The sequence below is a fragment of the Trichomonas vaginalis genome, chromosome V (assembly GCF_026262505.1).
Source record: "Trichomonas vaginalis G3 chromosome V, whole genome shotgun sequence".
In the NCBI taxonomy this organism is placed as follows: domain Eukaryota; phylum Parabasalia; order Trichomonadida; family Trichomonadidae; genus Trichomonas; species Trichomonas vaginalis.
This window is the reverse complement of record NC_067207.1, coordinates 20,253,125-20,265,548: the sequence shown is the minus strand read 5'-3', so window position 1 is coordinate 20,265,548 and position 12,424 is coordinate 20,253,125. Positions and strand designations below refer to the sequence as shown.

Here is a 12,424-nt window from a genome sequence, read left to right as displayed (position 1 = left end):
TAGGAACTGTCTTTGAAAGTATACCACCTTGAACTTTGACAAGTTTGAAACGAGGTCTGGCGATAGTAGTTTTATCTTCTGCTTGCAGTGTGTACATTTTGCCATGTTTGCCTAAAACTTCATAATATTCTCTTGTATACTTTCTTCTATTTTTACGAACACGAATGTGAGTACCTGTCGGGTTCCCATTGTTGTCATAGTCAATAGTATTTTCATATGGGTCGCGTTTAGGTATTTCTATTTTTACTTTGTCACCTTTCTGAAGTTTGAAGCCCGGCATTCTTTCTTGTTTGTCTCTTTTGACTAATTTATTAAATATATAGTCTTTCTCTAAGTCAGGGTTGTTTTTCATTTCTTCGGGGGAGTGGTTTCCCAAACCTTTTGTTTACGGTTATTGTAAATATTTAAAACTTGTCTCATCTTTGCCATGGAGAAGTGTCTATACTTGTCGTCATATGACATTTCATTTGCTTCACCACCTTGTGGTTGGTTTAAGTCTCTTAACATTTTTATACATCCGTCAATGACACCAAGAGCAGAATGGTTTTGGTCGACAATGAAATATTGGTTTACATTTTTTGAACGCAGATAGTTTTTTACATCATCTGATTTGAAAGAACTTTCACAGTCAGATGTCAGTTTTGTTGGATGGTATTTGTCAACGAATATTGTCAAAGCAGTTTTCACATCTAAAATATTTTTGGACCATAATGGTATGGCTTCACAGTATCTTGTGTTTTGACCAACAAATATTAACCAGTATGGAGGTCCATCTGTTCTAACTCTCGGAATGTTTTCCAAGATATCCATAAACCAAGCATTTGGTGTTGAACTAAAGATTTTTATCATGAGTGCTTTCTTTGTCGCTTTAGAAACATAGGGGTCCTTGTTTGGATTCGTCATTTGTAATGCATGAAAAATAGCGTGACTTCATTTTTGACAGTTTACAAATGTAAAGTGTTGCATCCTTAAAAACTTGGAAATATATACATTCATGAATTATCTTGTATATTAATTGAAAATCCATAAAACCCTAACAATATTTTTTCTTAAAAAAAACTATAAAAATATAAATAAAATTAATTGTTAAATAAAAATATTTGATATTAGAATTTTATTGGAAAAATAAAAAACTTAATATTTTAAAGAAATCCTTAAATACTTGAATGTTTTAACTTTTACATTATCATATAGACTCTCAAATTATTGATTGGAAACGGTTTGAGGGTTATCAATTTAAAAAAAATTGTGAGTTTTTTAGATTTTTGGCAATGAGTTTTAAAAATTTGTGAGTGAGAATGTGTGTTGATGCTTGGCACTTTGAAGGGAAGATGTTCTGGGTTCACAATTATTAATGGGATAAATAAAATGATTATAAATATAATATATTAGAAAATAATTTGCAAAATCTCTCCATTTTTATAAATTTAATAATAGAAGTTGATCTATATAGAAAGAGTGTTTTATCTATTAAGTTTTTGGCTTTTGCCTTCAAATCATTAATATAATTTTTTCAAAAAAATTGTTTTATTTAAAATAAACAAATTTTATCAAATAACTAGTATTTTTAAATTATCTTTTGAAAAATTGAAAAATTTACAAATTAAAAAATGGAAGACATTTTGGTTTGTCTCGAAAACCCAGAAGATCTTAAAACTTTTCAACTCCCAACCGTTCCCGCCGATCAGGTTCTCAACGTAATTGAAGAAAAATATCAAGAATACATTAATAATCCAAATGTAACTCTCGAAGATACGGCAAAAACACTTTCAATAGGAAAAGAACGTTTGAAAAAAATTTTCGTACTACTCGGCTATCCAATAAAAGAAAGAGGAAGACCAAAGAAAAAAATTTTTGAGGAAGATGTATACAAAATTTTGGAAATTAAAGCACAATATGACATTGGATACAAAAGGATCAAAGAATCATATTTCGAAAAAGTCGAAAGATTTACATTCAACGATGCTTTCAAAATTTTCAATCAACAACATTTGTTTACATTTCACAGGCATCAGAAAATCGACGAACATCCACATGAATACGTTGCTCAATATGTTAATCAATTGTGGCATACTGATTTGAAATTTCTGAAGGACGATAACGGTAACCTTCAATATTTAATTTCATTTCTTGATGACAGAAGCAGATACATTATTTGCTGGGATGTTTTCGATACAAAAGAAATGAAAAATACTGCCAGAGTATTTCGTCACGCAATTGATTTAGTCAAATTAGTTCCACATGGAATTCTCACAGATAATGGAACAGAATTCATTGGAAAAGATTTTGAAGCGGTTTGCCAAGAATTCAATATAAAACATTTCAAAACTCATCCGTACTCTCCAGAGGAAAATGGAAAAATTGAAAGGAGTTGGGAGACTCTTTTCAAGACAAACCCTGGAGTGAACGTCTTTGAGTTCATCCCCAATGTTGTTTCCCAGTATAATAGGGTATGGAAACACTCCGCATTATTCAAACTCTTTGGGGAGAAATTGACTCCATTTGAGGCCTGGGAAAGAGGCCCCAAATGGACAAAAGATCTCTGCGCTGAACCAGGCTTCGAAAAAAATCTTAGAGATTAACAAATAATTTCAAAAACAAGAAAATTCAAAAAATCACAAAAAGGAAGTTAAGGAATAAACACTTACATTTATTACATTTGGATTTTTTTTAATTATTTTTAGAAATAAGATAATATAGTTCTAAAATAAAAAAAGAATGTTAAGAATGAAGAAGGAATTAGCGGATGCAGCCGAAGCACGCTCACAAATTACTCTCAATATCCACTCAAATCATACAAAGTTTTGTCGAATAGTTTGATATAAAGACAAAAAATTTACAATTTTTAATTAAATCCGAACAATCTTACATATGCAGCGAAGCACACTCACAAATTACTCTCAATATCCACTCAAATCATACAAAGTTTTGTCGAATAGTTTGATATAAAGACAAAAAATTTACAATTTTTAATTAAATCCGAACAATCTTACATATGCAGCCGAAGCACACTCACAAATTACTCTCAATATCCACTCAAATCATACAAAGTTTTGTCGAATAGTTTGATATAAAGACAAAAAATTTACAATTTTTAATTAAATCCGAACAATCTTACATATGCAGCCGAAGCACACTCACAAATTACTCTCAATATCCACTCAAATCATACAAAGTTTTGTCGAATAGTTTGATATAAAGACAAAAAATTTACAATTTTTAATTAAATCCGAACAATCTTACATATGCAGCCGAAGCACACTCACAAATTACTCTCAATATCCACTCAAATCATACAAAGTTTTATATTTTCATTTTATTGTTTCTTAATAAAGAATTTACTTTAATATTCTTAATTGTTTTCTTTTTTATATTTAATTTTTGATATCTATTTTAAAAAACTTAGACAAATTCGAGTCAGCTAATAATTTAATTGAAAAAATAAAAAGAAAACATATAATTTTTAATCCGTCTATTTGAATAAGGGTTTCGTTTTGCGAAAAAAACGTACAATACGCAATTTCGCTAAAAAAACATTTAGCTAGCAATTTCGACCTTTGACTCCACTCAAGACGTCACTTTTTTAATTTTGCGGTATCATATTTTTGGAAAATCTTTATGAATATTATATAAAAAGTCTCTTTAATATCTATATTTCATATTTTTATCGATTTTTAAAGTTTTTGCGAAAAGTATTCAATTATTTTTGCTATTTGGTCGGGTAAATGTCAGATTTGCGACATTTTCTGATATGATATTCAGATTCTACGTTGATAATAATGCTTATAGAACCCTCTTGCTATTGTGTCAAAATTGCGAAACCGATAGCAAAAATATCTCGCAATATCAAAATTGAGATATTGAGTGAATTATGCATTATAGAGATTAAAAATCTGATTTGTGAAAACATCTCATCAGTTTCTAGCTAATTCAAAAATCTTTACTATCTTATTCGATTAAAATGAAAAGGGAATAGTTTCATTATGCTTTAAATGACAGCCTTATAATATAATCATAGTTTTCGCTCAATATGCAGCATTTTTTTTTCGAAATCTATGGTCAATATCCTAAATACTGATTGCTTTGCATTCATATCTCTTACATTTTCTATACCCACATCACTATTCATTGCTATTCCTATCTTTTTCATTTTTGTTTGTTTCTCATAATTTCTCAAAAAACATGATAACTTGATATTTGTAAATATCATACTTTATAACGTAAATAAGAACTTGACCTATTAAGAAAAGCAGTAATGAAAAGAAAATCTGAAATTCATAAAAATTACAAGTTTCTGATGACAATTAGCTTAATTAAACCAGGTACAAGATTATATAATTGTATTTTCTATTCAATTATCCATATAATATCTTATCCAGAAAAAATAACTTGATCAATACCAAATGATTTTTTAACTAGTAAATAAAGTATTTTCTTTACACACACATTGTATATCATAGTTTTTTTTTGGTTTCGCAAAACATCCAAAAACAAATATGCTATAAAAGTGACAATTTTAGCAAAACGAAACCCTTAAATTGAATAAGCAATATTATAAATATTATGTTAAACGGTTAATTTTTTCTCAAAAAAAATTATTTCGAATTTCCGAAATTTTTGACATTTTGGCTGAGAACTATGGTCTGCGAGGTACATAGATAGAATCAGTACCTCGCAGACTATAGCTCTCTATATGGCGCCGAAAATTTTTTGGTGAAATGTCGTCGCATTTCACCAAAAAATTTTTCGCGCGCCATAGGAAGAATTGGAGGGTGTGAGATACTATTACATGCTATAGTACTCACACCCTCCAACTCCCAATCAAAATCGCATAAAATTTGCTACTTATCTTCAGATTACCTCCCATTATAAAATATATCATTTCTATCTCATCGTACTATATTTCCACCCTATTGTATTTAAAAATATAAAATTTTTTGATAATATATTTTTATATCTTGAATTTTCAAACAATATATTCACAGATAATAGTTAGTATCCCTAAGTCGTGTGTTGTGGCACTGCGCGCCTCCGTACACCACTTAGCGGTTTTGACACTTTACGAAACTGGTAACGTATATTTTACAACACAAACACAAACACCAACTTAACCTTAAATATTTACAAAACTATCTGACACATAAACGACTTCACTAACGACTTCACTAACGAATTCACTACCGTCCTCACTAAATAAAAATAACCTTATTTTATTTTTTTAAATTTTTTATTTCATTACAAAGACATGTCCGACTACATTTACTATGACTCTTTCCCAGAACGTTTCCGTGAACTATTCAAAACTCAAGTAAAACTGAGAAACATGCATTTTAACAAAGACAGACCCATTGACGATGAAAGAAACCCTGAATATATTACAATCCCTTATGACGCAAAGTTCATTGCATACATTCCTTATGGTCGCAGAGGAACGAAAACTATTTCAACAAAGAACAAAAATTATTTCTGGAGCGATGAAGAAAATTGCCTTATCTACATAAATGCATACTTAAATAAAGCTACATATTGTACAAAAGAAGGTTGGACTGGATTTGAGCTCTACATATACGACGACGATGGAAACAGACGTTGTGTATACCCATACGATAATATGTACCATTGTTTTCATCAAGCATTAAACGAATACATAGTCAGTAAGGGTCTCATTCCTGTTGAGTAGATATGCTTTATTTTTGTTCCCACATTTATATAAAAATTAATGATATCACCACCCGCACACGTATGAAAACATAGCACAAAAATAAATTTAGGGTAGAAGGTTAGATCTAACCCGATATCTAACCTCTTTTCTAACCTGTTGAATTCATTGCTTTATAACTCTCTTCCTTGGTTTCTTTTTAGTTGCTTTCTTCACGTCTGTCTCCAACTTGACTGTCTTTCTTCTTCGTCCGTAATGATACCAGTTACTTCCACCAGTCAATGGGTCAAATGGTCTTTCGTAAGGATTTCCATACATTCCATAGGGACCATACGGAAGAACTACTGGTGGAGAAGAAACATTTTCTTTAGTTCCATCGAATCTATTTAAATGCATTGTTTCACCTTTCATCTGGTCATTAAAGTCTTTTGCGTGTTTTGCAAACTCATCGTCCTTTCCTAAAGCATTTTCTGACTCAGTCGCAACCAAATTGGATGCTTTATTTATGAGCCCTATTTTATTTAATCTTAACTTCTTTGCAACCCAGCCTCCAATCTTCCCTTTATTTGCATCTAATGTCTTCGAAACCCTTCCTCCACTCATTTTATTTACTGCGTCATAAGCCCCAAGTGCTTTTGCTCCAAATGCTAATGCTTTTGTTCCCATTGCGCCTAAAGCTGTCCAAGCTACCATTTACACCATATTAAAATCATCTCTCTTCAATATTATCTCATAAAAGTTCTCGTTACTGGAGAAAGTCAATGAAACATAAACATTCTCATGGACTTCGTCCTCGCCGCGTTGCGGCTTCATAAACTTCTTTCTTATCTCATCTATACGCTTCAAAATGTCTGAACAATTGCTAACATCTTCTACAACAGTTATTTCATCATGAATGACCTTCAAGAACAAGCTCATTTAATATGCTATTAAAATCATCTCAATAATGAGTCCATCCTTTCCATCTTTAGGTAGCACAACATCTTTCATTGAAGAAGGTTCGACAAGTCTTATGTTAAACTTACTGACAAAGTTTGTTATACTATAATGCTTCGGCGGCGAATACATGTAGTTTGAAAGACATAATATAGATTCTTCAGCAAATTCACTTTATACTGGATTTTATAACAATGTTCTCACGAGACCAAATACCACCAATTGACAATCTTGTAAGCAATCCTGCTGAACCTTCTACTGTAAACGTCGATGGTAACATTCCACGAAGGTCATCTATTGACATCGTTGAGTCACTGAATTTAAAGATTTTCTTAAAGCAATCGTCATTATCTAACCATGCAATAGCTTTGAAGTTTTCATTCGAATATACATCTGCTTCATTAAATGTAAAACCTGACTTCTTTGCAGAGACGACTTTAAAATCTATTGCATTTGTTTCAAAATTATATACTATGGTAACTTCTGAAGGTAATGGATGTCCTTCCGCCAGTCAGTTGTTCTCTCACTACCGTTTGAAGCTTTGTGTTAAAAACTTCATGTCATCTCCTGTGTCTAGGTTCACATACACAGCAACAGGAAAACTATCTTGCTTCTTTGTTTCATCATTATACCTCAAAACATTAAAGTTCTTCAATAATATTGTTCTTCCTGCTGGAATACTTCTAACTTGTCTTATTTCAATAGCTTTCTCACCTCCTACATACTCTACCAGTGTCTTGGATATTCATAAGTATACTGACTTTCTTGAATTTTGGTAGGTTTCATCATAACGTGTTCATAGTATATCTTTATACTCTTGTCAGTTAGACTCGGTGCTATGTTCTGAATATTTCTGACTTGCATTTTTAATGAAGATAAAATGAAGCATTTAATACATGACGTAGATGAAGACATGAATGAAAGCAGTGAAAAGCTCAACAGTTCTCTCATTCTTCCTTTCAGTAAGGACTATGAGTTCTGTTCAAATGGTGTGTATTTCTATTGTGGAAAGATGGGTTCAGGTAAGACATTCAACCTCATTCGTCATATACTCATAACAGAGCGTTTAGGAAACGACTCTTACTATGACCAAATCATTATATCAGCAACTTCAGACTCTATGGATTCAACAGCGAAAACATTTATGTCAAAAGTTCAAGCCTCTGTCGTTAAAGTTCCAGACAGTGAACTCATTGAATTTCTTCAACGTTACATTCGACGTAAGAGGAAATATTATCTATTGTAGAGTTCATACAGTCAGGAATGCAAAAGACTTCAGAAGAGATGGAAAGAATTATTGACAAACACCACTTACGTCAATACTCAGGAGTTTACGATATGAAACGACTGACAAACTACATTCTGTCAAAACTTTCAAAATACCCCTTCAAAAAGTATCCTTCAAACACTCTGCTCGTTTGTGACGACTTCGCCGGAAAAGGTTTAGTGTCAAAAGCAGACTCACCATTAGCTAACATCATAACTAAAGTCAGACATTACCACTTAACTGTAAGCAATACTTATGCAAACATGGCGTTTCCTTGCTTTAAACATAAAACGTTCATAACTGACTTCGTTATCTTTCAAGGTTTCTCACGCTATGATATTGAACTCATTTGGAAACAGTCAGGTATAACATTACCTTTTGAAGAAATTTGGGAAGCATATAAGTCTCTCATCTCTCCTCGTTCATACCTTGAGATTCATATCATGACTAATACCATTAAAGTCAAAAATATTCCATGGGAACGACCAACATTGTTTTAAAGTTTAACCTTCAATTGACTGATGGTAAACAAATTCCATGCATCTCTGTCGCCATTTCTGTTAATATTTTTGCTGTCATTCATATCATCCACTTCCCCATCCGTTAGCTTTTGAGGATATGTGTTAGAATAGCTGTTCTTAAATGAAGGCTTTTCACCTTTGAGAGCATAAACTCTATAACTTTCTGCATACTTTATGTTTGAACCTCCTGAGCCATCATTGACATAAATTTTTTATAGGCTTCCACCCTTTGTTCATATTCCTGCTTCTTCCTTAGCTCTTTTGTTCAGTAGTTCTACATCTTTATACACAGCTCCTGTCTCAGTGAATTCAACAATATTTTCATTCGTTAGCTTTACATTCAAACCCTTGTCGAGTATATTGTTCATTTCATACATATAAAAGGTTTTTATTCTATATGAAATGAGAAGCAAATCCATCTTAGCTGGTGCCGTTAATGTTCCAATTGAACCAACATCAAATGTTGACTCACGAACGACAAACAATATTGTCATAAAGAACTATAGTTCAGAGTGTTTGAAAGAACCAGAACCAGAGCTGAAATCCGTGAATTTAAACTCAGCTTCAAACGCTAACGCTACATCAGATGTTAAGTTAGAGTATCCACCACTGGACCAAATTCTTTCAAGAGAAGCCAACGACAATCCTTACACAAATGTTCAAACAAATCCTTCAGATAACGTAGACCATTACCTTCTTCAGTTATACCAAACAATTTTACTCAAAGACGATAAGAAGCTTTTGACAAATCTTATAAGCAAGAACCAAATAATTCTAACAAAGGAGGACCTTGAAAATGTTATATCACGAATAACAGGAAAGCAATGTGTCATTGACTATCTCGACCCTGAAATCGAATGCTGTGGTCAAACTCCACTATTCATGAAAATAGGTAACATCCGCATCATTGAAACACCAGGAACTACAGGAGTTGAGTTTAAGTATAAATATTCGAACGAGTATACAAAACTTTCAACAGAATATAAACTTTGCTTGAAATATGTTTTAGTAAATTAAAGCAATTTGTAATATCTATCCAAAACTTCTTCAACACTATCGAACTCATCTTCATAATGCAAACCTAATCTTATTGACTTGGTGCAGTTTTCACTAACACAATATAGCGCTTTGCGCTCGGCGCCTTTGACGCCTTTTTCTGTTCTCTTGACTGACATAACTAACTCATTTGTTTCATCAAACAGCAACAACCAAAGTTCATGACCTAATACATAACATTCATACTTTATATTTTTAGCTCTGAGTTCTCTTGTAAGCTGTTGCATTTAATATTTTCTAAAAAGTCAACTTCAACAGTCATTCGCACTGGTGCCTTCAGTTCTACAGGCTCGCCTTGAAAGTCAACTAGTCTAAATTGCATGTCTTTCAAATTATGAGGACTAATGCGAACCCATTTACCTAAATGAGTTGCTATGACAGGAACGTTTGGAATGAACATTGAATTGACTGCATAACAGAAAGACTTATATTCTACTGAACCTTTACTATTAACTCCTGAAATACCTGTGACATTAGCTATTTTAGACTCAATGTATAAACAATTACCATAACATACGTATGGAACAGATTTCATCTCAATCGTTTTGTCAAAACTTTTCAAAGGAAATGTCATATGGTATGCTCCCAGAAGCAATTGAACTCTATGACTCATTCGTGTTATCTTAAACTCCTTCGCATAACTGAACTTCAAAACTCCTGCAATAAGTTTAACATTCATTAAGTTTTCTTCGTTCTCCTTGTTTATTGTAGTATTTATGAGCGCATTTAACACTCCAGCTAATGTTTCCATCTTATATTCTACATTATTGTGAAATCTTATTTCATGCTTCTTTCCATCTATTTCAATCTCTATGAAATCTGTTTCATCTGTTATGACAAAAGTTGCGATAGTATTGAAGTCAACAACTCTGAAAGCAAGCGCTTCATTCTGAAGACCTAAGTTTGTTTGAAGCTTTACTGTCCCGTATTCGTTTGGGTCTGTACTTTGCAAATAGAACAACATTTTATTCTCATTAAAATATGACTATTGCTGCATATGCGTATGAAACAAATGAAGCAAGAAGAGCACATGAACTAGTAAACGAAAACTCAACTTTAACCATTGAAGGCAATGATTTAGTCATTGACGATGGAAAAACTAAAAAAGTCATTGATTTCGATACTTTTAACACTTATGACCCATTCATTACAACAAGCAAGGTTCCTATCATAAATGATGGAACGGTGCAATATATAAATTCTACAGTAGATGCCTCATTAGTGAAAGTATTAAATGTTCTCATTGAATTGTTAAAGAGCTTTCGATTTGACGACAACATTAAATGCCTAAAGAATTTAGTCATGAATGAGAAACAAATTCTTGGCGTTGCTGGTAGCAGTAATGATGTACACCTTATGACATTAGAATATTATAACGAACATAAAGATGAACTGAAAGGAGAGAAGGGTGACACCGGACCTCAAGGACCACAAGGAATACAAGGAATACAAGGAATACAAGGAATACAAGGAATACAAGGACCTCAAGGCGAAAACGGTTTGGATGGAAAGGATGGAAAGGATGGAAAAACTGCTAAATCATGGATATGGGACCTTATAAATACTGGTTTAACAGCTGCTTCATATGGAGTTCTTCAATACCAAATCGGAAAGATATGGGCAGTACTTGGTGAAGAAGCTTTAAATGACGTTAAAAATGCTTTGAACTTCATTTCAAATGGTTCGGATACTATTAAAACTTTATCTGGTTGGATGCAGAAACAAGGAGTCAAATAGATACTGTAAGACGTATAGCAAACAATGCACGTACGGGATTGGATACTTTACGACAAGCACAAAATACACTAAAGGAAGCAAATGATATTCTTGGCTCAGTATCAGACATGCATGAAGATTGGCTTAAAGGTATTGACAAATCTTTAAAAAATCACAGTCAGTCTATTGCTGACTACAAGAAAAGTATAGATTTTTTACATAGTGCTATGGACGTACATGATGGAAGCATAAGGAACTTACTTAATGCTAACAATAACTTACCAGGAACTATTAAAGCATTTATAAAGTCCTTTGTAAAACCCGGTGCTCTAACATTTAGGTCTTTGAGAGCAAGAGCATTGAAGTCAAGAGATGCAGAAACTCCAACAGAACCTACAGAAGGAACTGAAACAACAGAAACTCCAAAAGAACCACCAAAACCAACAGCTAATGAAATATTGTTCGAATATTTTCCAAGGTACTCTGTTCTCATTGCATACATTCAAGAAATACTTAAGAAAGCAGACTTGACTTTAGGAGATGATGAAAGTTCTGTATATCTTTCGTTCCAGTTTCAAATAGCAGAACTTTTGAGACAGATATGTTTAATGTATGACAACATCTCTGATTTCACAAGATATGATGACGACCATGACCCCGAACATGGTGAAGAAGAAGTTTTACAAACATCCATTAAGACAGGAAAGGTTTTAACTCAAAGTCTCATTATTGACACCAAAGATGGCGAAGTGGACGTTCTTCAAGAGCTGAAGAAAAATACTTCTTCGGGAGGTGGTGGTAGGCATGAACTTGAAATAAATGAGATAGAAGAGAAATTAGCCGAAAAAGCAGATAAAGAACATAAACACAATATCTCCGATATAAATGAACTTCAAGCTACATTAAATAGTAAAGCGGACAAAAATGAACTTGACGCAATGAACAAAGTTTTGAAATCTCATAAACACAACATCTCCGATATAAATGAACTTCAAGCTACATTAAATAGTAAAGCGGACAAAACCATGTTCATTATATAACTTCAGACGAACAGATTATAACGGACTACCATGGATATTTAACACGAAGTGATGAAGCGAAGACAAAAAATGTTAATGAAAGAAGATATAAATACATTCGTGCTAAAGGTTATGACATAAGCTGTACTGTACAGTATGATGTAGCTAAAGCACCAGAAGCATTTGGTTATACCGGTGAAATTTATGCCTCTACTTTCAATGTTAACGGTGTATTAGTTGAACCAAGATT

The 12,424-nt window shown here is 32.6% G+C and overlaps 4 protein-coding genes and 2 pseudogenes across 6 annotated transcripts, besides 5 other annotated features; 3 read left to right on the top strand and 3 right to left on the bottom strand.

Moving 5' to 3' along the window:
* Positions 1-905: part of a mobile genetic element that runs on past the window's edge.
* Positions 28-903, bottom strand: TVAGG3_0370910 (annotated as a pseudogene). The gene has a single exon. A coding segment is annotated over exon 1 (876 nt).
* A 597-nt stretch (positions 906-1,502) lies between the features above and the next one.
* Positions 1,503-1,554: a mobile genetic element.
* Positions 1,555-1,611: 57 nt separating this feature from the next.
* Positions 1,612-2,579: a mobile genetic element.
* Positions 2,580-2,649: 70 nt separating this feature from the next.
* Positions 2,650-2,693: a mobile genetic element.
* Positions 2,694-4,990: 2,297 nt separating this feature from the next.
* Positions 4,991-12,424: part of a mobile genetic element that runs on past the window's edge.
* TVAGG3_0370860 (uncharacterized protein) lies at positions 5,246-5,680 on the top strand (the record flags this gene model as incomplete). Its single annotated transcript, XM_001277438.1, has 1 exon — positions 5,246-5,680. The coding sequence occupies one exon, from the start codon at positions 5,246-5,248 to the stop codon at positions 5,678-5,680; it is 435 nt and encodes a 144-aa protein (XP_001277439.1).
* TVAGG3_0370850 (protein of unknown function, DUF4107 family) lies at positions 5,825-6,352 on the bottom strand (the record flags this gene model as incomplete). The annotated part of the gene is made up of 1 exon (XM_001300239.2): positions 5,825-6,352. The coding sequence occupies one exon, from the start codon at positions 6,350-6,352 to the stop codon at positions 5,825-5,827; it is 528 nt and encodes a 175-aa protein (XP_001300240.2).
* On the top strand, positions 8,786-9,133 carry TVAGG3_0370840 (uncharacterized protein; the record flags this gene model as incomplete). Its single annotated transcript, XM_051231788.1, has 1 exon — positions 8,786-9,133. A coding segment is annotated over one exon (348 nt), but the record flags the coding sequence as incomplete, so codon positions are not given.
* Positions 9,627-10,403, bottom strand: TVAGG3_0370830 (uncharacterized protein; the record flags this gene model as incomplete). The annotated part of the gene is made up of 1 exon (XM_051231787.1): positions 9,627-10,403. The coding sequence occupies one exon, from the start codon at positions 10,401-10,403 to the stop codon at positions 9,627-9,629; it is 777 nt and encodes a 258-aa protein (XP_051101517.1).
* TVAGG3_0370820 lies at positions 10,550-11,606 on the top strand (annotated as a pseudogene). The gene has a single exon. A coding segment is annotated over exon 1 (1,057 nt).